General features: G+C 38.5%; 3 protein-coding genes across 4 annotated transcripts in view; 2 read left to right on the top strand and 1 right to left on the bottom strand.

Moving 5' to 3' along the window:
- On the top strand, positions 1-4,587 carry LOC140929738 (acyl-CoA-binding protein-like). Its single transcript, XM_073379454.1, has 4 exons — positions 1-114; positions 224-338; positions 3,042-3,107; positions 4,470-4,587. The coding sequence occupies exons 1-4, from the start codon at positions 106-108 to the stop codon at positions 4,538-4,540; spliced, it is 261 nt and encodes an 86-aa protein (XP_073235555.1). The 5' UTR covers positions 1-105; the 3' UTR covers positions 4,541-4,587.
- A 1,644-nt stretch (positions 4,588-6,231) lies between these two features.
- Positions 6,232-7,004, bottom strand: LOC140929737 (uncharacterized). The gene has a single exon (XM_073379453.1). It carries the CDS (start codon positions 6,947-6,949, stop codon positions 6,275-6,277), a length of 675 nt encoding a protein of 224 aa, XP_073235554.1. The 5' UTR covers positions 6,950-7,004; the 3' UTR covers positions 6,232-6,274.
- A 6,616-nt stretch (positions 7,005-13,620) lies between these two features.
- Positions 13,621-20,124, top strand: part of LOC140931130 (kinesin heavy chain-like) — a 35,399-nt gene continuing 28,895 nt past the window's right edge. Inside the window, exons 1-6 of one of the 2 annotated variants that reach the window (XM_073380881.1) lie at positions 13,621-14,074; positions 14,193-14,280; positions 17,153-17,226; positions 18,113-18,217; positions 18,751-18,799; positions 19,706-19,761. In XM_073380881.1, the coding sequence (XP_073236982.1) occupies positions 13,946-14,074; positions 14,193-14,280; positions 17,153-17,226; positions 18,113-18,217; positions 18,751-18,799; positions 19,706-19,761 (501 nt within the window). In that variant the 5' untranslated portion in view covers positions 13,621-13,945. The remainder of the gene's footprint in view (positions 14,075-14,192; positions 14,281-17,152; positions 17,227-18,112; positions 18,218-18,750; positions 18,800-19,705; positions 19,762-20,124) is intronic. The other variant, XM_073380880.1, reaches the window with a different exon arrangement.

Raw genomic sequence — 20,124 nt, 5'->3', positions numbered from 1 at the left:
CATTCCTTCCCGTCTAAGTTCGTTGTCCCGCTGTGATCTTGATTCTTGCACAAGAGGCGTATTCTGCAAATTTTACGGAATTATATCGAGTGAACCATCTTTGTAATGTCTGAGGTACACAGCTTGTATCTGTTAAAGTTCCCTGTAGTCAACCGATTGTTTTTTGTTGTTTTTGTTGTTTTTTTTATTCCTTTTTAAGTTGATGTAATGTCGTGCATATCAGGCATTTCTGAAGGCCGCTGACGAGGTCAAGAAATTGACTAAAGAACCGAGTGATCCTGACAAATTAGAGGTTTATTCTTTATACAAGCAAGCTACCGTGGGAGACTGCAATACAGGTAAAATTATTATGATATTGTTTTTTTGTTACACAAGAAAAAGCACAGATTTGTCATCCCTGCCTCTTGAGCTAATCCTTGTCTTACTACCACTCGATACCACACTCTGAAACGTTGAGAATCTTCTGTAAAAAGATCAAATTCATAATCACGATGTAGTGCATAAAGTGCTGAGTAGAGTCGTTTATTAGCTTTGAAATTTATGTAAAGGAACTGTTCAAATTTACACGATTTTAAGCTCATGCGTTTAGCTTTAGGCAGTAAATTTACTTCAGAAATGTCAATTGTGGACCTTGGACTTCGGTCTACGGACTTGAACTGATTTAAAGTGGCTTTAAAATATATAATATTTCACTTACTAGAACGTGTTGCATAGATAATTATTGAGGCGAATAACATCTCAGTTTTGCTTCTGTTATGCCATCTCCACGATCAAGTTCAATTTTTGTTGTGAGGCCTGATTCAGACCTGTTTCAGGCTTTGCGAGTGTGTTTTTTGGTAAATTGAACAAATTAGAACAAATGGTAAACACGATTCCAGGGCAAAATTACCTATCCTGAATTTTGCTTACCATTATATTTTACCCAAACCATGAACCAACTGGTTTGCCCATGTAAATAATAAATAACTAGAGATTTATCATGTGGATAGCATCATCTAAATTTTGAATGACCAGGTCCTGCCTTATCCTGAATGAAGAACATTTTTGTGCCAGGGGTAGGGTTTATGGGTGGGGAAAACTGAAAAGAGTTGCACTTTTCAGCTGACACTGACAACTGTCAATGTAGACAAGTTACATTGTTTTCTGCAGGAAAATATTGCTCTCTCCCTTACCCTCTCTGTCCAAGTGGACAAGCAATATCATTTTTGAATTAAAATCTATATACTTGTAGCATGATAAAACAGCCAACATCTTGTGACACCACCACTTCTTTCCTCTGCAAAATGACATCTGAGAAACTAGTGTAGAAATTCCATACTGATGACACGTAACTACATGTACTTAGATCTGGTAGTGCTTCTGATTGGTTGAAAATTTGCTTCAACTAATAAATTATTAGTCAATTATTAGAAGCGTTACCCAGAGCAAAGAGACCTGTCGTCAGTATTGACTTTATGCATTCTTTTCTCAGACATCATTTTGCAGAGAAACCAGCAGTAGTGTTGCGAAAATAAACATCAGCTGTTTTCTTAGGCAAAAATCTATAATGAAGAGAATGTTTGATCAAGAAAGTTGCCTCTTAAAGTTATTGGGTGCACTTTTTGGGAGAATCCAAAAACTGGTCTGTGATCTTCTTTGCCACCTAAAAAGTGATAGGAGACATGTATATGTACAAAATATACACTTGTAAATATACAAAATATACACTTCGTCTCACGCCAATTATTAGTCAAGTAGGGTCAGTGTATATATATTACAATGGTGAACAATATACATGTAACTATAAGAACTAAATAATAAAGCAGATGAAAGTGATTGGTAATTTATTACATAGACTGAATAAACTTGAGAAGACGCTACATAAGTATCAAAAAATGACAACTCGGGCTTTAAAACCTACGAATATAAAAAGATGAGAAGCGTGGAATTAATGATTTGTAACTAATACTAATGGCAAAATGGCAACACTAACATAGGCTCAGTTAGGATTTGGATTTGATCTGAAGAATCCACTTAAAGTGTGGACTTAATGAACTCTTGATCCATTTTGGATTCAGAAATATCTGGATTTGGATTTTCCTCTTAAAATGCACCCATTATTCATCCTGGTATGGACTGCTAAGGGAACGTTTCTCACTGCACTAACAATTTGCCTCTGTAGAATCGAGAAGAAAACTGGGGTGAGTTAACCCTTGCAAAGACTTCTGGGACTGTTAGTGGAGACAGAGAAGAAAAATTGGCCAATAGCTGACTGGTGCATCCCTAGTAACAGACCAGAAGTCTTTGCAAAAGCTAACTGAGGCCAGTTTCCTTCTCGATTCTAAAGTGGTGAATGACTTTGCCGCAGAAAACTGCCAACATTTCCCTACGTCACCACTGGTTTCTCCACAGAATGATGTCTGAGAAAAGAGTGCAGAAATTCCATGCTGATAATCATAAGGCGTCACTATCTAGATCTGGTTAGTGCTTCTGATTGGTTAAAGCAAATTTTAAGCCAATCAGATGCACTACCCAGATCTGGGTAATGACGCCTCATCAGTATGGAATTTCTGCACTCGTTTCCCTGACATCATTTGGCGAGGAAGCCAGTGGTGGCATCATGAAATGTCAGCTGTTCACCAGGGATGTCGCAAGCTGCCAGCTAATTTCACCGGCTGAAAAAGAGCTTACCACAGGCTCAAATTGCTCTGCAAAACAAAGACAAAGGGTAATTTTGAAGATGCAGTTGAGTAAAAAAGCTGGCTTGACTAATAAAAAAGCCTGCTTATCTTATCCTTAGCTACCATACATCCCTGACAATGACAGCAGTGCTTTGGATTAAAGCCCACCAACCTTGAGAGAGGATTGTTAAATGCAGTCACAGTGTTACATTTGCCCCACTGGTTAAATTGAGCTGCTCAAGAACAGCAGTACAAGGTTGAAACAATGAGATTTGTAACAAAGTGACTAGCTATCGGGAGACAAATGACCAGCTTTTAATGCACAAAAACTCTCATTTACAATTTCATTTCTCAAACAATGGGATTATGTCCTTTCCACAGATAGACCTAGTGGAATGTTAGATTTTGCTGGAAAAGCAAAATGGGATGCCTGGAATGGAAAGAAAGGTAATATTAAAAATGTAAACTGGAATGATTTTATTACTTCAAATGCCTGAAAGCTTTACACCACCAAAGCAAGTCCCAATAGAGAGATTAAGATTCACGTTTGCCATTTGACTTAAAATGGCAAATGTCAGATTCAAGTTGAGAATTTCTCAGAATAGAAAATAAGCAGATGAAAATTGTCCAGAACAATTCTTATGTGTAAAACTGTCATGAAACTACTTATTTTTTAGTTGAAGTAATAACTGTTAAAATGACAATAAAGAGAAAAGCATGGTCACCTGGTATAAATTCACGTTTGGCATAAACGTGAATTTTAATCTCTCTAATATTATTGTTCTTGTAGCTTCTGAGAGCAGTTACCGCATGAAACTTGATGTCTGTCCTAACATCCTCTGTCTACTGTTAAAATACAGAGTTTGACAGGGCTATCAGATATTAGTAAAGTCCAACTAGTGGTCTATTATCAATGCTCCCTTCTGATTGGTTGAGCTACTACTAGGCTATACATGTACTTTTGTTATAGCCTACTAGTAGCGAAAAGCGCGCGCTTTTTGGTGGCAAAAAGGGATTCAAGTCTAGCTTTAACTAGCTAAAATGTTTTTATTCTCGATATTTTTGACCAACTAGTCGGATTTCACTAAAACAATATTATTATTCCTCTCGCCCTCATGACCTCCGAGTCAATAGCCCATTCGGGCGCGAGGAATAATTGTTAATTAGCAGTTTTGTTTGTTTTAAAACTATGCAACAGGCCCCAGACCAAGTTGTAGAAAGTAAGATTAACTGTTTACCTCAGTGAGCTAACTATACTTCTGATTGTATGTTTAATAATCTGTTGAACCTCCCATAAGGAGCCACTCAAGATGTGAAGATTTAGTGGTTGCTTACAATAGGTGGTCACTTATGAGGATCAAACTGCAGGGGATCTCTTCCGTAAATAGGTCCCGACACATCTACTTTTTGGCACAGAATATATTTTTTTTAGTTTGTGTTTGTTACTGAAAGTTTTTCGTATACTCTGAGCGGAGCTTTACATAAAGCAAACAAGGAGACCACACCATGGGTCAAGTGGCACTTGCAAGAGTTTTGAAAAACAGTGAGGAACTATAAAACCAACTGGCCAAAAAGTTGTTGCGATAGCCTTTGAAAGGTGGTTGTTTACAAGAGGTTTTATTGTAGGGTTTTGACTAGGAGAGTCTTTCTCAAATCATAACATAGGTCACACATATGCATTTCATTTTCATTACATTACTCTTATTTTTTCTTCTTATTATTATTATTATCATCGTCATCATCATCATCATCATCATCATTATAAAAAAAATTAAATAAAGGGGATTGTTTTCTTTCTTGTTTTCTCAGGTATGAGCAAGGAAGATGCTGAGGCTGCCTACATCGCAAAAGTGGAAGAGCTTAAAAAATCTTGCAGTTGATTTTCATTTTTAGCTGAGGCCAAGAATAAAACAGTTTTCTTAGAGAGTGTGTGTGTTTGAGTTTTTTCTTTTCTCTAGTACATAATATTTAAATAATTTTGCATACACATTATCCCCCGCTTTTTGATTTATGGTCGTACACAATGAACCCTACAAAAAAAGGTCTTATGGACGAGTGAAAGAAAACCAGGCTTGAGGAGCCTTATTGTTTTGTTGTTGTTGTTGTTGTTGTTGTTTTGTAATGTCCATCGCTTGTTTACATCTGGTGCCAAACGTTTTAGATCTGAAAGCGGAAAAAATCTCGGAGGTGGGTGAGTACTCCCTATAATGGCCTATGCAGGGAGGCTCCACCCAAAAAGCAGGGGCGGATCCAGGATTTTTTTTAGGAGGGGGTGCACTCGTCTCTTGTTCTACTTCAACACGAATAAACCACATAGTTTTTTTTTTCGCAGAATACCAGTTGTATAAGAAAACCGCAGGTCATCTCAAGGGGGGGGTGCGCACCGCTGCACCCTCCCCCATATCCGCCCCTGAAAAAGAGTACTAACACTTTTCAGGCTTCGGGCACAAAAAAAAAGAGTTGAATTCCAAGATTTCGGGTGATGAAAGAGTAGGAATGATCTGCCATTTAGCAGAGAACTACCGTGGGGCCTGGGTACCACAGGCTTTTCATGCGCTTTTTCAGGTTTTGGTCAAGTTAAGTAAGAAAGAAAAAAACTTTATTTACTGAGGGTGGAGTACATTAATTGCCGGTGGCCCGGTAGTTTTCACAATCGCCCTTAAAAAAGAAAAATTGTAATAAAAACTAGAAACATCATACTAATTCTAAAAGATCCTACTCATTTTTAAGATTTTTAAGATTCTCAAAGATTCTTTTAAAAAAGGCTTAGTAATATTAAAATACTCTAAAACTTTTAAAATACACAAATTTGAAATTCTTAAAAAGTCCTAGTCGTGTTAAAATGGTCTAATGACGAGTTTTCCTTGACAAGAAGGTTCTGTAGCATTTTCCTGAAATTTGTATGGGACCTAATGTTTCTGTAGGAGTTATCCAAATTATTCCATAGACGACATGCACTTGAATGGAAAGTTTTAAGCCCCGAGTTTCTTTTACATGAAGGTGTTAGAACGTCACTGTATATAGCAGATCTGGTACGATAACCATGTAGCGCTTAGAACAGCGATGTATAAGCGCTATGTAAATTCCATTATGATTATGATTATGATTATGATTATTATGATTATGATTACGATTATGATTATTATTATTATTATTATTATTATGTCGCAGTATGAAACTTTGGAATGCTGTCCACATTATGAGTAGTATAGGGCGCATAGCGTAACCTACACCACTTGAGAAGCTATACTTAGAAGTAAAAAAAGGTCGATACGAAACCTAATACAATCCTAAAATACATAGTGATATGAATCTCTCTACTTAAAAAGCCAATTTAGAATATTATTAAATTCTGATACTCCGTAAAACTTTCGCTATCTCTACTAAAAGCTTATACATAGTGATATAAATCTCTCTACTAAAAAAGCCAATTTAGAATATTATTAAATTCTGATACTCTGTAAAACCTTCGCTATCTCTACAAAAACTTATTTATAATAATATCAAACTCTAATGTTCTAAAAAAAATCTAAGTAAAAACGTCAGCAAGCTTGTGTTTCTAGATTTCTAGAGAAAAAACAAAAACCTAAAAACTGAAGTCCATAGCGCCCTAACTAAGTATTTATCTTAAATGTTCTGGCAATGTTTAAAGTGTTTGAGATGACCGACTTCTGCATCCGCTCAAGTACGCTCCGTGCTCTCGCTCCAAGTAGCTTCCTCACCGACTTCTCTAGGTGTTTAGAGTAACCCCCCAGTACGTCAATTATTACGTTGTACTGTTCAACCCTGTAACCATTGTATCTCTGCTTCAGCTCCCACATCATGGGCCCATACTTGAGTGTCTTTTCCTCATCTTTCTTAGCTCTACTCTCAATCCATGGGCAGCTCATTTCAATTGTGCAGACTTCTTTCCTCTCGTGGCTGACAAGTCGCGCGTCGATCCGATTTGCTCTAACTTCGTGGTGCTCTGCATAGATGGGAATATCCCAAAACGCCTCACTCGTGGTGTTCTGGTAGGCTGGTTTTGGCATCACCGGTGAGTACCATGGTGGAACCTCTTCCATTAACCCATGCTCTCGCAGGAGCTCAAAAAACAGAATCTTCAAAGCTGCATTATGCCTGTATAGGTACTTGGTTTTTGCCAGGGAGGAACATCCAGCCAGAACATGTGCAACGCTCTCAGCTACCTTCCCACATAACCTGCATAGAACTTCGCCGTCGGTGGAGGTTTGCGTCTTCTCCTTTGTGTAGAGCTTCGTAGGTAACAACTGCTCATACAATTCATACATGCCCGCGATGGTATGTGTAGGGCATGTAGCCCAGCCTTTTAACCATGCAAAGCAGCTGGTTATGCTTAGGCTCTCATCTTCCCATCTGATACGGAATAACTTTCCTTGCCACTTTTTGTCTTTAGCGATCTCCAAGAACTGCTTCTCTTTAGATTGCTTCAACAGATTCCCAGATCTTGCTGCAGTTACCACCTTTCCTTCTGTTGTAACACACACGGGATTTAGGGTATCAAGCTGAAGTGTGATGTTGAGTTCTTCAGCGTACTTAGCTGCTTCCTTTACGAGCGACTGGTGGCCTGATGCCATGGCGTGTTCTTCAAATTCTCTAACTGCTTCCACAGTCTGGTCCGGGTTCTGATACAATTTCAGTAGCGATTTGATTTTAGTGATCTTGTACTCGTGTTCGACTGATCGCAGGCCTCTACCCCCTTTCTCCCTCGCTAGATATAACAAAGAAGTCAGGCTAGCTGGGTGCTTGCCACCGTTCTCAACTATGATCTTCCGAGCTGCTCTGTCCACATCTCTTAACTCTGATAGAGGCCAATGCTGTGTCCACATTAGGTACCGCAGGACCGGGAGTGCATACTGATTAGTTGCCTGCACACGGTTACAATCAGACAGGGGGCTGGACCATATAATAGATATCCTGCGTAGATACTCTTTAGCCGCGCAAGCTAGGGCCAGCCGTTCATCCTGTCGAACGTTCTCTAGCACCCCCAGGAATTTGTAGTGTTTTCCTTCCCCAAGAGCCGTGATGGTAGTTGTCTCGTCCATCCTCATACCAGACTCGTCTAGCACTTGGGCTCCCCTCTTCACGTGTACCACTGAGCACTTTTTCTGATTCCAGTGGAGGCCGATGTCCTGCATCCTTCCTCTAGTCTGTTTCAGCACTCGGTTCAGGTTGCTCTCGGAGGCAGCAAAAACCTTGAGGTCGTCTATATACAGGAGATCGGTGACTTTGACTCCTATAGGCTTGGATAACCGGTATCCCTCTGTTGCCCGCAGGCGCCACGCTACAGGGTTCAGGCACAGTGTAAACAGTCTAGGACACAAAGCGTCCCCCTGGGGTAGTCAGGTTTATTCTTATATTCTTATTATTATTATTATTATTATTATTATTATTATTATTATTATTATTATTATTATTATTAGTATTAGTATTAGTATTATTATTATTGTAGACCTGACATGTTTAAAGTATGAAGTAAAATGTTCAGGACAGTGACCCTGGCTTACTTTATGTAGCAGGACGAGTTTTCTAACGCGTATAATGTCATCTATAGGCAGCCAACCTAACTGATCAAAAAGTTCAACGGAGCTATCATTTGGTGGCGTCCAAAATTAATCTCGCACATCGTTTTTGTAGTTGTAATAACCTTTCAAGGTTAGCAACAGAACAGCTGCCCAAAACGGTGCAACAGTACTCAAGAATTGGCTTAGAGCAATTTTCATTTGAGTGTCGAAAAGTAATTGGTTTTGCACTTTCTACACGATGCGATTGGCTTAAAAGATTCGCGCCACCTTTTCATCCAATCAGAAGTAAGACCAAAGCCAATTGTGACGCGCTCGCACGATTTTCCCGCGCTTTGCGTCAGCCACATGTAATTACTTCGAGTTTTGATTGGTTCAATGTATTGTCTGTGTCCTATGTAATTGGCCAGAGTAATTACTTTGGTTTTAGTTTTACGACACTCAAACGAAAACCACTCTAATAAGGGCGTTGAATAAAATTTTTCTCCATTCAATAGTTAAATAGGTTCTTGCTCTCTTGAGGAGGCATATTCCAGAGGTCAGCTTTTTTATTAGATAGTCAACATGTAAGTCCCACGAGAAGTTAAGATCAAAGACGACACCACGGAGCTTTTCTCCTACTGATTGCTCCAGTCTTGTATTGCCAATGGAAAGTTCTAATGTAGTTTTTTCGCTGTGCTAGAGCTTCTTAGCAGAACAAATGAGTAAGTGCTTGGTCTTTTTTATGTTAGGTTGCATTTCATGATCACTGAGTTTATACCAGCTGTTTGCTATGCTTGGATCCTCATTTAAAGTTTGTTGTATTTCAGTGCAGGTAGCTCCACTTGACCAAAAAGTTGTATCGTCAGAATAGATGTCCACTTCAGTTTCTTCCAGCAAAAGAGGCAAATCGTTCATATAGACAGAAAAGAGGTGAGGGCCTATAATTGAACCCCGTGGGACTCCTCTGTCTAGCCTTGCGGGATTGGAAGGAACGCTAGAGACTGAGCAGACTTGTCTAGTGTGATACTTTGCAAGCTTTGCTATGAGGATATCGTGACTTACTAAATCAAAGGCCTTACTGAGATCTAGGAAAACTGTTCCTACTAGATCACTATTGTCCATAGCCTTTAGCCATTTGTCGGAGATGTTCAGTAGTGCAGTTTCACAAGAATGGTGGGCGCGGTAAGCAGATTGATTCTTAGAAGATACGCTGGTGCTACATGTCGTTCCAGAGGGTTAGACAGTATAGGCAAGACAGGTATAGGGCGATAGTTGCCTCTTTCATTTCTTGAGTCCTTTTTCTGAAGTGGTGTAACCTTGGCTTCTTTGAAGGTAGCTGGAAAAACACCTTGACTGATGCTTGTGTTGCCGTAAACATGCGCAAGACTCGGCGATATTGCTTGTACGGCCTCCTTTAATATGCGGATGTTGATACCATCTAGTCCTGTTGTCTTGTTTGATGGAATTTTTTTCAGATCTGCATTAATGATTTCTTTAGTAATGGGCGGAATGCAGAATTGAACTTCATCATTTATACGTGTTTTGACAAAGTTTAGCAAAAGAGCATCGAGCTCAAACTGTGTGGTTACCGAACCCTCCGGTGGCTCTGATGTTACGTTTAACGAAGTTTTTATGTGTTCTCCGTTAATTTTAATCGCCATTGGTGCTTTAAAAGAAGGTTTAGCCGGTGCAGTCTGTTTTAGCAGCTTCAAAGATTTATTGTGTTATCTTTGTTTTCAAGAATCTTTTCTGTGAAATAATTTGACTTTGCACTGGTAATCAGTTTAGCGACCTTGTTTCTGGCTCTCTTGTACATTGTTAAGCAAGTGCAAACTGTAAAGCCCTAGAAAGAATCACCTCGCAAAAGTTCCTTGGTGTGTGGATCCAAGAAAACCTCTGATCGCGTAACTAAGACGGTATCATCGTGCATTGCAGCGCTATCAACACTCAAGAAGATCAACAATATGGCGCCCTTAGCTTTAAGGAAGCAAGTCTTAAAGTCTTGACGTGCTGGCCTGCAGCCGTCCTCGAAACATCTCGCGAGAAAACCTCTGGTACTCAAGATAGCAAAGAACAAAAGCGATTGAGTCTTCAGTCATTTTTAATCGGAGAAGAATGGAAGATGAACCTTTTCTGAAAAAAAAAAAACGATAGAGAACATAAAAGACATATATGCTCTATTGTTAAGGGGTTGGACTTCGACACGGATCCTCCCCGAATAAAACTACTGTGGAGTCCCTCAGGGGTAACTTACAAGTCCCCACACCATCCCAATGATAGCAGCATGAACAAGTCAGCTCTCAAAGGAATTGCTTCGCGCCTCCCATTATCAGTCAGCTATATATCTTCATTAGACTCAGCTCCTCGGGGAGGGGTACGGTTCTTCCTATATAAATGGCCTATACATGGAGGCTCCGCTAACTTACCGTTCTGTGGCTCCTTCTGAAACCTTGATGTCTGGGTTTGCCACAGAAGAGCAAGAACTAATATGGTGATTTGAGCTGAATAACTAAGTCCTGCTGACGATGTAATTCTTTTCCCAACCTTGAAATTAAACGTCTAGAGAAGACTGTGGTTATGGCGCCGATGGCGTCGATCGAGGACTTAATGTTAATCTTTAAATCTGAAAAAAAAAAGCTTCTTACGTGAAAAGTGCCAACAGGCAATTTCACAGGGTCCGAGGAGCTGAAAAATCGCTTAAAACCTAGATAGATAATTGTAAAAAAGGAAGAGAAGGGCAAAGCAAAAGGAGCAGAAGAGGGAGAGTGATAAGCAATGGTATTACTCTTATTGTTTTAAATGTCTACCTTGGAGGTAGCGAGAGGATACCTATACAGCCCTCTCATCGCCCCTAGTCGCTGTGGGACCACGGCGACGAAGAGTTTTGAGAGTCGGCTGAATTCGCAGGCTGAATAACAACAACGACAACAAAAATGATTGATGTGACAAGAAGCTAAGCGCAAGGACGTTTCAAAAATCCAACTTGATATGTAGGTCTTTACGTAATAACAGTTGTAAATAGTGTGGATGGAAGGATAATTATACAAACCAAGTCTTATCTGTGTCTCCGTGAGAGCACTAAGAGAACAGACTCCTCCTACTCAATCTAGATTAGCTTAAAATAAAAAAACACTTTCGCAGTGTTTTATTTTTTTTGTAAAAACTCTACCTGGCGCGGAGTGGGCCATTCGGGTCACGTCCCTAGGCCTCATTATTGCGCGCGGCCGATGCGTTTCGTGTCACGTGGACCGAGCGAGTTTCTCCAGTCCGTTCGTCCCGGATACGTCATCGAAATACATTGACCTAGAAGGCCTGGGAAGACGTCATACAGGTACAAAGCAAATAAGGCACCATAAAAAGAGGTATAGAATGGTACCTCGAAATGCGAGTCTCGGAAAATGTTGGCTCGATCTCGAAATCTTGGAGGTATTTTTGATGGGTCTCGGATTTGTCGTTTTTTCTTTCCGTTTCGTCTTCAGGAGAAATTTTTTTTTAAGTCTCGGACTCGAATTTTGAAACTAGGGTCTCGCCGTCTCGCAAAGTCTCGAAATTACCATCGCCATTCTATACCCCTATTAAAGTGTGGTGTTGCGGACGAGTGCAAACAGTACCAAAAAAAGATTGAAACGACAGTAGACACTGACAAGAGCCATAATGGGACCCGACACAATAGGAGCATGATAGTAGTAACTCGTATAATAGTTTCTGCAACACCAAGAAACGAACACCGCTATAAAAGTACAAACTTTAGTGGATCTCCTGGAAGCGGGGGGTACTCAAAAACTTTTTTTCTGAGGTGAGGCTCCGACCCGAGGCCCAAGCCATTATATTACCGTTTTAAATACCATTTTCGACAGAAAAGGTGCCCCTTTCAAGTACCTTTACTTACAATCATGAACAAGATTTCTTGGGACAGTAATGCAATATTCATAATTTTCTGTAATTTCTGGGTTCCTCGTATAAAGGTGCATTCATTTCGAACCTTTCTTACAGTTCCTCCCCCCACCCTATACAAAGTTAAAACTAGGAAAAAATTCTGGATAAACGAGGCCAACGTTGTTCGTGGGGTGAGGGAAGGGGTTGAGCATTAGTGGCGATTGGAAAACGCCCCACAAATGCAAAAGTGTCCCAAGACTTTTGTCCATGATTGCAGTTTTACTTCGCACCGTCTTTGATATGAGTAGACCAGTAAACCAGAAAGTTTCCTGTATTTTTCACAGCCATAAAATGTGCCTGTTGGCCCTTCTAGTCAGTTTTAAAGACCTTTATGACAAATTTCACTGCCGTTTCAAATAGTTAGACCCTTTCATATACATGACGCTTGAAAAAGGTACTTCTTTCTGGTAGAGCCTTCCCGTGAACAGGCAACCTGCGTAGCAGGCGTTTGGAAGTCAGGTGGGCACAAGAAAAAACGCGCGCGAGAGAAGGAGACACGCGTGTCTCCCTCGCGCGCGCTTTTATCTCTTTCGCCCACTACTTCCAAGCGCCTGCGTACTACGCAGGCCAGTGAACAGCGAATAATTCTTGCAAGGACCACTTGGACAAAGAGAAGAGAGGTGAACCCGGATCTTGGTTTAGATCAGGAACAGCAACTGATATAGAATGACACATAAAACTAATTGAAGGCAAGGCTGAACAGACGGCTAGCGATGGGTAATTTATTGCCCAATATTTCGGTTAGACAAAACTAATCTTCATCAGGGGCTAAAAAAGCCATTACAGAGATTCCCCCCCCCCCCGGGGGACAGTACTCAAAATCTCATCCGTCTGTAACAATAATCAATAATTATTACAAAAGGCATCAATTTTGATTTTGACATTACTAAAACCAGCTAGTGCCTTTTTCCTCGTGCAAGTATATACTACGCCGGTAATTTTTTAACCTCCGAAAGGTTTTTTGGCAGAACTAAAACTGAAAAGTAGAGTGTTTACGCCGGCTTAAAGGAGATTGAATTCCGCAACTACGCAATACAATCCGCTTTTGCGGTGATTCAGAAGTTACACATTTTCAAATGCGTTTTGTTGCACTCCATGGCTTGAATGTTTTTGAACCTATGCCGATAATTTGCACAATCTCTTCCCCATTTCACACAGGTGAAAATTTAAACTCTTGCGCTTGTGAAATTACCCCCAACCCATCCAGCCCCTGACCGACCTGACCCACCCCCGCCAAAATAAAATTAAAATGTGCACAATGCCTTCTTAGTTTTGTGCCTTTTGGATTTTTCAATAATGCTAACATGTCTCTTCTTCTATTTCATCCTTTTTCTTCTATACCGTAATTGCTTATGAAATCAACGTCTCACCTCTCCTCCAATTTATACGGTCATTGAATTCATGTTTACTTGTTTTTGTTTATTGTTTACTCTGCGGTAATTTGATTGGCGTGGCAGGGTGAAAAAAACAGCGAAATTATTTCAAAACGTTTCATGCATTCTACCCAGAATGCTTTGTACTTTAGAGGTGGAAATAATGGCCGACTCAGGGGAACTGGTTGTGATGTGAATTGATAGTGATAGCTGGAAAAATGGCCTTGAAACAATCTCCGAAACGCTCGTAAATCTATCGTAATACAACGATCGAGCACCACAGATACATTTTAATCGCTGAAAGAACTACTACAAGCTTTCTCGGCCTCATGGATTGAGTTTACCGGCAAAATGTTTTGCGCGAGAATCGAAATATTTGCCTATGGGTCACACACGAACGTTGGTCATTCATTGTAAATCGCCTTGGATTTTGTGAGATATTAAAACTGCAACTATGAATCCTGATCCCAGAGAATGTAACATCAAGGTTTTCGCTCGGTTTCGCCCGCAATCAGATGCAGAAATTCGAGCAGGAGGACAAAACGTGGTGTCGAGTCCAACCTCAGACACTTGCGTACACGGGGTAAGCCCTATGATGTTCTTACTATAATAATTGTAAAAGCAAACTTGCTGTTGTTTCTGGAATTATACTTCATTCAGTTTATCTTTGACATTTCTTGTTGTTCCCTCTTGCGTGTTAGGGGAGGACTTACACGTTTGATCGTGTTTTTAAATCGAATACTTCGCAAGAACGAGTTTATGTGGAGGCAGCCCAGGTTATCGTCCAAGGTAAGTTCCGTGGCTAAAAGCACACGTTTATGGTGCCTTGGTGCCGTGTCTCAAATTGGATTTAAATCTGTAAGTGTTCACTATGCCCTTTGATCTGGCTGCTTGCTAAAAGGAATTGTAAAAACAACAAGGCGATATGATATTGAAGTAGTACAAAAAAGCGTCGCCACGGTGAGTTCGAGCTTCTAGAATTTCCATTTTTATATTTAAAATGTTTCATGCTTTTACAGTCGATGTTCGGATCCCTTTAAGCATTCTTTGATTATTACAAAGATGCCAAAGCTCTGTTGAACTTATGCCAGCTTGTGATTCGCACGTCTCTATTCTATGGTAACACAGATCCGTCCTTGCAGAAATGTTTGGCTAATTTTCCTACTAAAGGGGGAGAAAATATGAACTGTTGTTAAAATCAGTTGCTGATTCTGCATTGTTAAACCACCTGAATAAACATCAATCGAGGAAATCAGGCAGTTAAAAACTTGTCAGAAAAAATGATACTCGTTTGTGAAGTTAAATTGTCACGGAAAGATGTCAATTTCAATAGCCGCATCAGCGAGTTCAGTCGCCATTTCCTTTCTGAATTCCGGTATTATTAATTTATATACCGCTTTGATTTTGCATTGGCAGTTTATGAAAGACATATCGAATTGCTTTCACGTTGCTAATTTGTGGAACTTTAAGCCGGCGTAGTACGTAGTTATACACCCAGAAATTGTAGTATGTTCAGAGTTAAAGCCTCAATGAAAATGTATTCGTGTCACACATAACCTAAGGTAAACAAGACCCTCCGGGCTAAACGACTTAATTTTGAATTAAAGCGAGCAGTTTTTGGCACTTTGTTGGGTGCGCTTTTCTTGTTTTTGCTACGGAATCGGTCGTAACTTGTGATTAGCTAAGGGAAATAATTATTGTGTCAGGTTAAGTAGATTTTAGTATTGGTCTCTTTACCAACGCAACTCATGCAATAAAATGTTCTATTTATTCTTGTTTAATCACATGGAATTTTTTTACAAAGGCCAGTTTATTCCTTCTGTTCAGTGTTGTCTTTTAAAAATGTGAAAACATCTAAGTTTCTTGACTTGCTTGCTCCTCTCGCCTCTTATCTATATAAATCTGTCTCAACACAACTTCCTAAACCGCAACTATTTTTGTTCGTTGTGATTTTTTTCTGCTCGCTAGAGAGGTTATGTAGTTTTGTTTACAGACCTCATGTTTTTGAAAAGAACTATAATATTTTACATATGGCTGAACTTGTTAAATATTATTGTCTCTTCTCTATGCAAATTATTTTCACTGCCAAAAGCTGTTACTTCATTGATAAACTTATTACAGCTGACTGGGTGCATAATATACACCAGTGGTCGTCTAAACTAATATTTAAAGCTTATGTCAAGAGTTAAGTTCTTATCTCGATTTTTGAATGATCTTTCGAGCCAACAAGTGCGAATATAAAGTAAAGTCCTTTACCTCATTACGTTAATTTTAGGCAAATTTCACTCTATCCTTATTTAATTAGGCAGTTTCTACCTTCAGAAGGAAATAAGGGCATTTCTTGTTATTATTCCTTCAAAACGTTTTGCTGTCGACGAAATAGGTGATAATGTGTTCCATTTTTTACAATTATTATTTTGGAGTATTTACATTGTCCAAAATCATTCAAGTTACCGGTAAATTAAATAAAAAATTCCTCTCCACATGTGCTCTTGCTTAGAACTTCCTATTTCTCAAAGTACAGTATTTTTTCCTAGTAATTGCTTGACAGAAACTTCCTGTTCTACATGTAAATTAAATGCCGCCAGTTCAATATTTCTCTAATTACTTATTTCGATATACCAAATGAACAGTTATCCCATTGTCTTAGTCTTACCAATCATTCAGTTTTTAAGGTAGCATGATTCGCATAAATTTTGATCCTATTTCTCATAGCTATGTGTTTTCTTGAGATACATGTGTTTTATGTATTTCACAGTTTTCCCTTTCCAAAGAACATTTTTCTAAGTTTAGGTAGAAGTGACCAAAAATTTTTAAGAATATAGATGTACATGTACATGTACATTTATTAGGAACAAACTTCATGTTTCAGGAAATCATTACTGGCAGTTTTAAAGAAATAAGCAGAGCAACCACAGATATATCAAAATGTAAGATCTAGAGAGAAGAATAAAAAAAGAAGAAATTTATGAAAACGAGTTAATGGTCTCACAGCCACAACAAATTATTGAATTACAACCTTAAATTTATAGCACCCATTTGAGAATAATGCCAAAGAGCCAGCCTTATTGAAGACAAAATGGCTGACTTGCCAGTAGATTATATAGACTTGATTTTGCACAAAATTGGAGTAGAGGTAGACAATTAAACTTAGCTCCTCAAAAATTTTGTAAGTGATTATCAAAGTCCTCATACATTACTTCAGAAAGAACAACACTATAATTCCTATGTATAGAATTGCCTAATACCATTTCTACTATCCAGATTTTTTTCTCCCCCTAAAAAATATTTTTCTTGTACTCACAACAAGTAGTCACAAAAAGGACATCAAAGTGGCAATTTCGTCTTCGAATGATCACTTTGCACAAAGGGACTAGGGCAAGTTTCAAGACCAGCACCTTTTTAGTTGGGAAAAGTTATCATAATTGTAATTAAAACCATTTAAACTACAAAAGAGGCCTTTTTTACTATACCTCTATTCAGGCAACTGGTGAAAATTACCGTCACTTTTTATGTCGTTATGTTATGTGCAGTAGGTGATGTGCAGTGCAAAACAAGGGAATTACCTTTAACAGTGGATTACAGGAGGTGCTGAAAAAGCTCCGATTCATAAACATTGTAAGAGTAAAAATACAAGTGTCTTTCATTTTTTTCTTGATAGATGTCCTCAATGGATATAACGGCACTATATTTGCTTACGGACAAACATCTAGTGGAAAAACCCACACAATGGAGGTATGTTTCTTCCTTAAGTTTATGGTCATAATCTAGTCAATCCTTACATACTGCACTAATTATTACTTTAAAGGGTCATTTTGTTCTCAGATGAGGTGCTTATGTGTAAAATGGAGGATATGCCCAAAGCATGTATAATTTGATTATTCAGCTTAATAGTGTATGTTTGTGTAACAGCTAGTGTTGTTTCAATCATCCAATGTTTTGATCATTGTTGTAAAATTTTAAGTGATGTGCTAATCAATTGTGGAAAATGTGCAATCATTTATTTTAATGGGAAAAAAATTCTTGTTGGCAAGTAAACATATTAAAAACTTTTTTGTTGTCTTTTTAATGGTCTCATAATTAAGGAAGAAGAACAGAGATTTTGATTCCCTGGAGGCAAATTCTGAGCTCCAGGCTCAATTTATACTCACGACCCTCAGGACACGCTGACCATTCTTCGCTACTGAAAATCTATCACGATGGCGAGAATTATCATGGCTAATTGATTATGACTACACTGCATTAATAACCAGGAAGCAAAAAAATAAAACGACCGCACACCTGAAGAAAAAGCCCCCAATGTAGGCTACTACATCTACAATGTAAATAGTGGATATCTGCTGCTGACCTGTCTTGACAGGAATCGAACCCCGACTTATGCAATACACACTGTATTTACTTGAATTAAAGCATTACCCCCAATTAACTGTGGCCCTTGAATACTGTAATATTTCCTTGGATAATAGCTGTCCCTCAATTAATCCCCAGTAGCTAAACTTATTTGATGGCAGTGTCATCAGCTAAGTGTTACAATGTACAGTACACGCACCATGTATGTGCTTTCATTCCTTTATTCCGTACTTATTTTACTGAACTTTCCTGACGTTCTGTTCATTGGCAGGGTTATCTTAATGATCCAGTCAATCAGGGAATCATCCCCAGAATTGTGCAAGATATATTCAATTACATTTACAATATGGATGAAAATTTGGAGTTTCACATTAAGGTTTGTTCTTTTTATGAGAAGGTAATACCGTATTTTTTCAATTAACCGCCCTGGGTGCTTATTAAATTTTTGGACCTTGAGAGTGGTCGCTTATTCGAGGTGGGCGCTTATTCGAGGCTGGGCGCTTATTAAATTTTCACCATTTTCAGCAAGTGAAGTATGTTTATTTTGCAACAAAACAATAAATACTAATAACAAAACGCAAAGAAGTAACAAAGCAAGGTTTCTTTAAAATACTGTGAAGAAAACTCCGTCCTCGGGGAAGTCTCTTATTAGAATTTATTCACGCAAGTGGGTGGGGTGGGGGTGAGTGCTTATTTGAGTTTGATTGGGAGGAGGAGGGGGTGGGCGCTTATTCGAGGTTGGGCACTTATTCAAATAAATACGGTAGTCACATTGTTTTTTACTTCTTTGTGTAAATAGTACTCTAGTGGTAGGGAGGCCAGCAACAAGTTAAGGGTTTTAATGTTATGATTTTTGTTCTAATTAAACAATAATGGTATTGGACTGGTAATATTCTTTTCTTGTCTTAGGTTTCTTATTTTGAAATTTACCTTGACAAGATCAGGGATTTATTAGATGGTGAGATCTGTTTTATTTCCATCATCATAATTGTCATTAATTTGCATTTCAGTTTTCTACCTACTTTTATTTAAAGATGATGTGTACTGTACATTCTCAGACTCAATTGTAGCTCAAAGTAGTGGTGTGTCAATCATTATTTTAATTGGTCATTGATCAAAACCCTTAATCAATGTGATGATTGTTTATGAAAACTGTCATTTGATTATCACAGAATAATGAAAAACATATTGTTGACAAATGAAAATATCAAAACTTGTGTGTTTAAATGGACTCATAATGCAGCTATGATTAATTGATGACCCGTTTCTCATATTCTGTTTGCATTTGTTGTGTTCTAAATCAGGGCACAGCAGTCATGCTTAATTTGAAAATGGTCCACAGTAAAAACAAAACTCAAATGATTTTAATACTTTGACTTAACACAAGGGAGATTTTTTTATCTTAGCCAGTGATTGACTGGTTGTGTCTATCCAATATTGTTTCTGATGAAAGCTACCTTCCTTTATTCTCTGCCAATAATATTGTTGTAGATATAAATTAATTTGCTGGTTCTAACTCTATAATTCATAAGGTGAATATAGTCACTGCACTTCCAGTTTTGGCACAAAATAGGTTCAGAAATGTTTTTGAGTTTAAAGGGGAAAGTTACCACATTTGAATGTGGAAGAATGCATGCACATCGTACTGTGAATAACAATGGAGACCTCACTATTCAAAACCAGAAGGATGGTGGGTAAGGGGGCAGAAGCAATAATCCTATTGTGCTTCATGCCACAGAAATCCTGTTTACATGTAGCTGCAGTTCATTGGCCCCATGGCTCATGTTAGCCTTTACCTTTTATCTTGCATCATAATTGCATCTGCCAAGTTATTGACATTTTCATGTATTTATTTATTTTTTAGTGACAAAAACAAACCTAGCAGTCCACGAAGACAAGAATAGAGTTCCTTACGTAAAGGTAGGAAAAAAAATATTATCAAGTTAACTTGAACCAGAAAGTTGAAATGGTAACTTCTATTTCTTTGGTTCTTTTCAAAAAGAAGAGAGAAAAGAAAAAGGAAGAAGTGGAAAATACAAGGATTATATTGTATTATATTAGTTTTATGGTTATACATTAACAGCAATTTATATAATAAATAGAGGATATTACATGGCCACGTGGGGATACGAATTTTATCTTCAAGTGCTGAAAGTATCTCTCTCGAGTGAGCAAAGGGAATGAGTGAGAGATACTTTCAGCACGAGAAGATAAAATTCGTATCCCCAAGCGGCCATGTAATGTTCTCTTTATTTTATACATACTGATGAAATTCCTACTTAA

This window comes from Porites lutea, chromosome 3 (assembly GCF_958299795.1).
Source record: "Porites lutea chromosome 3, jaPorLute2.1, whole genome shotgun sequence".
In the NCBI taxonomy this organism is placed as follows: domain Eukaryota; kingdom Metazoa; phylum Cnidaria; class Anthozoa; order Scleractinia; family Poritidae; genus Porites; species Porites lutea.
Note: the sequence above shows the minus strand (reverse complement) of the source record. Positions and strands in the feature narration are given on the sequence as shown.